The sequence below is a fragment of the Phyllostomus discolor genome, chromosome 2, assembly GCF_004126475.2.
Source record: "Phyllostomus discolor isolate MPI-MPIP mPhyDis1 chromosome 2, mPhyDis1.pri.v3, whole genome shotgun sequence".
In the NCBI taxonomy this organism is placed as follows: Eukaryota; Metazoa; Chordata; class Mammalia; order Chiroptera; family Phyllostomidae; genus Phyllostomus; species Phyllostomus discolor.
The window spans coordinates 115,843,446-115,850,411 of NC_040904.2; the positions used below are offsets into that span (position 1 = coordinate 115,843,446).

The 6,966-nt window shown below is 41.0% G+C and overlaps 1 protein-coding gene across 1 annotated transcript; it reads right to left on the reverse strand.

The window, feature by feature from the left end:
- Nucleotides 1-227: 227 nt before the first annotated feature.
- On the reverse strand, nucleotides 228-5,691 carry LOC114512646 (ZAR1-like protein). The gene is made up of 4 exons (XM_028531585.2): nucleotides 4,864-5,691; nucleotides 4,252-4,344; nucleotides 2,449-2,523; nucleotides 228-371 (listed from the first exon to the last, which is right to left on the reverse strand). The coding sequence occupies exons 1-4, from the start codon at nucleotides 5,578-5,580 to the stop codon at nucleotides 228-230; spliced, it is 1,029 nt and encodes a 342-aa protein (XP_028387386.2). The 5' UTR covers nucleotides 5,581-5,691.
- Nucleotides 5,692-6,966: the final 1,275 nt, after the last annotated feature.

Sequence of the window (6,966 nt, forward strand, 5' to 3'; positions counted from 1 at the left end):
TTGATGTTTTTATCTGGTGTCACCACTTAGTATGACTTCATGGTCTACTTTACATGCATTTATTTCATCCTATTCATATGGTACAATTGTTATACAACCTATAAAAAGTGCAAAAGCCTAATTCATTGTCCAAAACTGGGTCAGAGCTAAGGTACAAAAAAAAGGGTCAGTACAGTAAGTAAGTGACAAGAAGAGCTGCAGTGAACTGTACAAATCATACTGCCCTGTCACATGATGCATTTAAAGCTGTAAATATTGCCACAGGAGAACCTCTTGTCTTTGCAGCGGCCACACAGTTCCTGTCGATGAGGCCTCCTTAGATCAATGTGTCTTTTTTTTCGAGGACAGGAACAACGGGACTTTGAACAGATCTTTAGAAAACAAGGAACAGTTTGGACACATGAACAATTTAGTGTTTGAAATGTAATCCTCAAACCAAATACTTTTCTCCACCACTCCCTCCCTGGAATCTTTATCCTTTTTTGAATCCTAAGAGAAGTCCAAGACCAAGTTGTACAAAACCACTCATATCCCATTAAATGCCATTGAATGCCATTTCCCAAGATAAATGATCAAAGATGATCTTTAGAATATTACTGAACCAATCAAGAAGATCTAATGTAAGAGAAATTTTTTACAAGTTAGAATTTTGTAGAGTGTGTTCATTGTGTAAGTGGTCATGTTTATAGCCAGGTGGGAATGAGGCCAGTGATGAGTACCTTGATTGGAACATTTGAAAATACCAGTGCCGTGATTCTCAATCAGTGGCATCTTACCCACCAGCAAACATTTGGCAATGTCTGGAGATATTTTTGGTTGTCACAACTAGGAGGGAGGGGTGTTCTAGAAGGGTCTAATTTTTTTCTTTCTGGACATGCTTGCTCTTTACTAGAATTTAAATTATTTTTAACCATTATCCCATTCTATTTCCTGACAAATAAAATTACATCCTATGGAGATTGGTATACCTCCCTGGTCTACCCTCCCAACCCTACTAATCTTTAAAATTGATAATAACTGCTCTATTTTCTGCATATGTCCATAGCCAAAGAGAGTAAGTCAAGCTTTATCTTTTATATTATAAAAATAGGCATTTTCATTTTCCAAACAAGCGTCTTAAATATGATTTTTCAAACATTGTACTACATTTATATGTTCCACTATCCTATTGGTAAGTATCCTATTGATAAGAATTTCCTTACGAGAAAATTCTATTAGCTAATACTCACATGGTACTTACTATAGACACTGTCCTAGCACTCTATATAGATTAATTAATTTAATTCTCACAGTACCCTTTCAAGGAAAAAGAGGCTCAAAATAAAAAAATCAGGATTTACTCTAAAGGTCAGTTCCTATTTATGGCAACGATGAATTAGGTCATTTTAACCAAGTCTTCTGCTTAGGACAATTGGGAAAGGTGAGGTAAAAAAATAATGATAATTTTTTACAGAACTATTTAAAGGCACTAGAAAATTATCCAAGCATTAGAGAAGGAAACCCAGAAACAGGTGAGCCTAACTTTGGGGACTATTTTCTTTCTTAATGTATCTGCCAACACTGGAAGAGGTTAGGCAGTAAGAATCTGAAAACAAGTTGAGTAGAGGGATAATCTTAAGTATGCCAAAATGGAAGAGTCCTCGTGAACAATTCAAGTTTTTTTGTTGGGACCCTGAAAGCCTACACCCTAAGAATAAGAATGAGACAAAACTTGACCAGCCACCACAGATGCCAAAGTCTGGCTTCCAAATAGCTCAACCCCAACTGAAAAATAGTAAGCTGATATTGTCACTGTCCCCATCTGCCCCCACAGAGGCAAACAAATCTTTTGTGGAATAAGATACTATCCTAGGCTGCAGTTATCACTGAAATTTTTCATATACAGTATCTAGCACTTAATCAAAAATGACCAGGTACATGAAGAAACAGTATAGCACACTTGAAAACCAAGGGAAATAAAGAGAACAACAGGACTATAGGGAATGGAGTTACCTAACACCAATGACACCAATTTTAAGATAATTATGCTTAACATGTTTAAATAAATGGGACTGGTATTTCAGCAGAGAACTGGAAGTCATTTCTTTTAATAAAAGATATAAAAATTTTAGTACTGAAAAATACCAAAGCTTGGTACATAATAAAAGCTTAATAAAGGTTACCTACTAAATTATTACATCCAAATTATGCAAAGGATGTTTGAGGAAGAACATACAACCCCACACATAAACACACCTCATAAGGCAACTTAAGACTAAATTTCTCCCATCCCCTCAAGACTGAGAATTTATGGTTATTTCCTAAAATATTATAAAAATGCAAACACACGGAAAACCTAACAGTCCTACACAAACACCCATTTCTATCAAATCCAAACATTATACCACAAAAGCTTCATGTTTTAGAATGCAAACAGTACAGACCCAGAGGAGTGTTCTGTATGCTTACCTGACACTGGATTGCTTCTACCCGATAAGGGTTAAAACTCTGGTAGCATTTGCGACAGAGTTGTTTGAAATAAACCTAAAGAGAAATTTGTCTTTTTTAAATCTAAGTTTACATGTACCCTAAGCTCCCAGTTTTTAATTTAAGTAATCCATTCCCTTCTCTTGTACTTTGTTTTTGCTCAACCTCCACCCTGAGGTCTTCAGCTCCTCCAGTGCTCAGTCACTTTTTCTTTCTCTTTGAACCTCATTTTCCTTACCTGTAAAATCAATGTCCTGCTCTTACTTTCTCTATGATTCTGACAACTACCCAATAACATACATAAAGTACCATAGTAAAAGTCTTCAATGGGAAGTAGCTATCACAATTTCACTCACAGTGTGGCTGAACCCTTGACCTTTTCCTTTTGCCCTGGTCCATTAGCTCCTGCTTTCTTATTTTTTCCCCAGTATTTCCCCACCTGAACTTCAAATTTCTTGTATTATCCACCAATTCATGTGGTTTCTAGGCTTTGTGTATTTCCTTGTGCACACTTCCTCCCTACATTACTTGAGTTCCTATTTAGCCTTTCAAATCCTATTTGGATGTTACAATGCCTTCCCCTGACAAGGTCAGTCATTCCCTCCTGCGTTATTTCTGTACCACATCCATGCCACAGGTGCCTCTGCATTGTCACCAATGCACATTCTGTCTGTGTCACTCCTATCAGTGTAAACGTCCTGAGGATGAGTTCTGTGTGTTCTACTTTGCCTCCTGGTATCTTGGAGTGTTTAAATTAAATCCACTGTTTTTCTTCCAGCCAAAGAATTAAAGTCATTTTTTGTTTAGGTAAAGGATCTGTTCGCCTCCAGGTCTAGTGAGTGGCCAGCGTGAAAAGCCATGTTTCCATTCAGGTCTTGGTACGTCTCTCTCTCTCCAGCTCTTTCAGAATAGCACAGGGGACTCCAACTCAAATGCTTGTAGAAATTAATGAGATAGACCAGGTGTAGACTGTTACAAAATGAAGGGCATGTATGTACCCAGAGGAGAAAAGCTGCTCAGTGCCAGCCTACTGTTCTTGTACTGAAACAGAAATCTATGATGTCCAGAGTCTGATTGTTCAGGAACACCTGGAAACATAGACTGTGAAATCTTTCCCAATGTAAATATGCTGACAATCAATCAAAGTAGGGGGGACCTGTTTAGCCTAATAGAGTCTCTCACAGGCTAGCCTTTACAGTAAATTCTTCCTCTTGCTGCCCCACCTTGTGGACTGACAGTGGAGCTAATGCCCAAACCTGTTCAAAATACACCAACTGAAAAATGATTATAGAAAGTCCCAATGTCCACAAGAACAAGAGTTCATCTAAATAATCTGACATTTTGTCCAACAGAACTATTAAACCCAACAGAACACCAAGACTTGGGTCAGCAGTTCGGGAGGTCATGTGAACTGACCAGTTCAATTCAGTTCTATTCATTTTCTCTGTTCTTTTTTAAGATTATATTTATTTATTTCTAGAGAGAAAGGGGGAATGTGGGAGAGAGAAAGAAACATCAGTTGGTTGCCTCTTGCATGCCTCCCACCAGGGACCTGACCTGCAGCCTAGGCATGTACACTGACTGGGAATCAGACCAGTGACCTTTTGGTCTGCAGGACAATGCCCAACCCACAACCAGTCAGGGCTCATTTCATTTCTGAGTACCTATTATGTGCCTGGCATGGAGGATGCAGAGATGAATGAGACAGCACTAAGTCATGCTGAATTAGGAAACACATCCTTCCTCCACTTAACATCTTTCCTGCTTTGTCCCACTTTTACTCACCTTACTAGTTCCAGAAATGCACCATACATAAGCACTTTCCCATCTGGTCTTACAATCTTTACAATGAAAGTAGCCGTATTTTCGTTCCAAAAACTGCAAATAAAAGGGGAAGAGTCTTTTATTATTCGGGGGTGGGGGAGCCAGATCATTATTTGCTTGTGGCTTTTTATAGGAGATACAAAAATCCTCCTTAACCTCATTCACAGCTGTTCTCAAGGTTACTACATTAATTTAGTGTCTCATTTCTGAAGGATTAATCTGGGATTCTTCTCCCTGCTCTCACATTTTTTTTTATTTCCACAATGCCACCAGCACAGTCTCCTTAGAACAAAATTCTATCACACATTTCACTGACTTTGAAGCCTTTCTTTGTCTCATATTCCCAGTTAATATAATTGCCAGACTTCTGGTTTCTGCATGCTTAAAGCTGACAGACTTCTTCACCAAAAAGTTACAAAACATGGGGGCCACATAAAATACATGTTTTCAGAACTTCATCTCATCAAATAAAGGAGAAAGAAAGGGAAGATTTTGCTCTTATTGCCCCAGAAATGGAAGAGGACAGAGAGGAAGGCACTAGCAGAAGTCTAAGGAGAGGAAGATGAAGTTCACCTGGATGTTGGGTTTCCTGAGCGGGTGGGTGTCTCTCTGGGCCTGCTTACTCTGTGTTTCCCCAGGACTCAAGTCATCTTCCTTTCCCAACTTGTCCTGCTGCCAGAGTTCCTCCTGCTTGTCCTCTTGCAACCTTGGCCTTGGTAGTGACTTCTGCTGCTGATGGCTGGCCTCAGCGGAACCCAAAAGCTCCTGCCTCTCCTCGTCCTTCCCATCCTCCTGCAGCCAGACCAAACCCCTGAGGCCCGTCACTGGTGAATAGAGGTCCCAAGCTGGCGGTGGTGCCTTGGGGACACTGTGGCCCCAAGGAGAGCAGCTGTGCAGGGTTAGAGGGCCCAGTGAGCACTGCAGGGATCTGTCTACCCGCAGGCTCACCTGCACGCCCACTTCCTTGGTATTGGCCTTGCATAGCCTCAGGCTCAGGCTGGGATTCATCTGGGAGAGAATGGCCTTAAGCCGCTCCCTCTTGTAAGGTTCCATGCAGTAGGCCCAAATATTCGTGGGCACCACCAGCCCGGTCCTGGCCAGGAAAGTGGGGGCACCAGCGTTTTGCCTCCAGTAGGGCTGTTGGTGGTCAGAGAGTTCAGGCTGGCCTAAAACCAAGTGTGCTCCCTGGCACAGGCCCTGGGGAACACAGACAAAGTGCTCCATCTGCTGGTCAGGCTTAGTGCAATCTCTTGGTACAGTTTGTGTCCTTGCTCTGCCTTCCATCTTCATCTGCCCCTTCTCTCTCCTGCTCAGGTTGGTTCAGGTTCATCCCTATCTTTTCCACTTATTTCAGGTTCTGATGGGAGGGGCTTCCCATCACCCTAATTGAAGGGGTGGTGAGGTACCTGACTACAGAGGCCTAATTGCCACCTGATTCAAATTGCTCTTACTTGTGTCTTCAATTCACAGCTCCCAAAATTTTTCAAAGCTGTTTTTGATTGCTGACTTATTCACACACTTGCTATAAGTAGCCATTCATTTATTCCTATAGTAACATACCATTCTAGAGATCTTGTTTTAAAGCATACAGTAAAATGAAAACAAGGAGGAAATTATTTGAGCAGCCTTATACTAGAAGAGTGTAAGGAAGAAAGTACATTATTATGGCAGGGCTAATGAAAATAAAGACCAGAGGAACAGGGAGCATAGAGTTATGGGGAGGAGGGGTGTACACGGTGAGAGAAAATATATTTCAGGGGGTTCTATGACATGCCACGGTTCAGTCTACTCCTAGTGAGGACACTCCCCCCAAAAAGGTGGGGGAAGCAAATTGTTCTGATTTAGAGGGTAAATGCAGATTTAATAGCAGGATAGTTAATTATGTGAAATCAAACCCATTTGAATTAAAACTATGCCTTGTTACCAGGCAAGTTACTTTCAGATTCCCCATCTGAGAGTACTAACCAATTTATTTGATGATTATAGGGATGATTGTAAGACTAAATGTGTTTTATTGCTCGTGAAGCACAAAGCAGACTAACTCGCGTGTTCAGTAAGCGGCAGTTACTGTTACACAAGGAGCTCAGGCCTGTGTTCCTTCACTACTCAGACCCAGGTGACCATAAGCGTTGGTGTCTCTCTGTATGGGTCAGGCTTCCTGCTGCAGCTAAGGGTTGTGATCAAACTGAATGACTCCTGAGGAACACAGTAGAGCCCACATTTTTTCTTTTCTTTCTTTTTTATATTTACTGATTTTGAGAGAGAGAGAGAAACATCAATTTGTTCCATTTATTTATGTATTCACTGGTTGATTCTTGTATGTGTCCTGACCAGGGATCAAACCTGCAACCCTGGCATATCGGGACAATGCTCTAACTAGCTGAGCTACACAGCCAGGGCCCGAAGTAGGAAGAATTGTTTTTAAAGCACAGAATTTCCAGCAAATGCAAATAATAAAATTTACTTTGTGGCAGAATTGTCCATTTTTTTGGTCTCAGTACTCCTTACACTCTTAAAAGTGATTGAAGGCCTCAGAGAGCTTTTCTTTGTGTGGGATGTCATGTTAGAAATTAAAACTGAGCCCTGGCTCACGTAGCTCAGTGGATTGAGTGTGGGCTGCGAACCAGGCATCGAAGGTTCGATTCCCAGTCAGGGCACATGCCTGGGTTTCGAGCC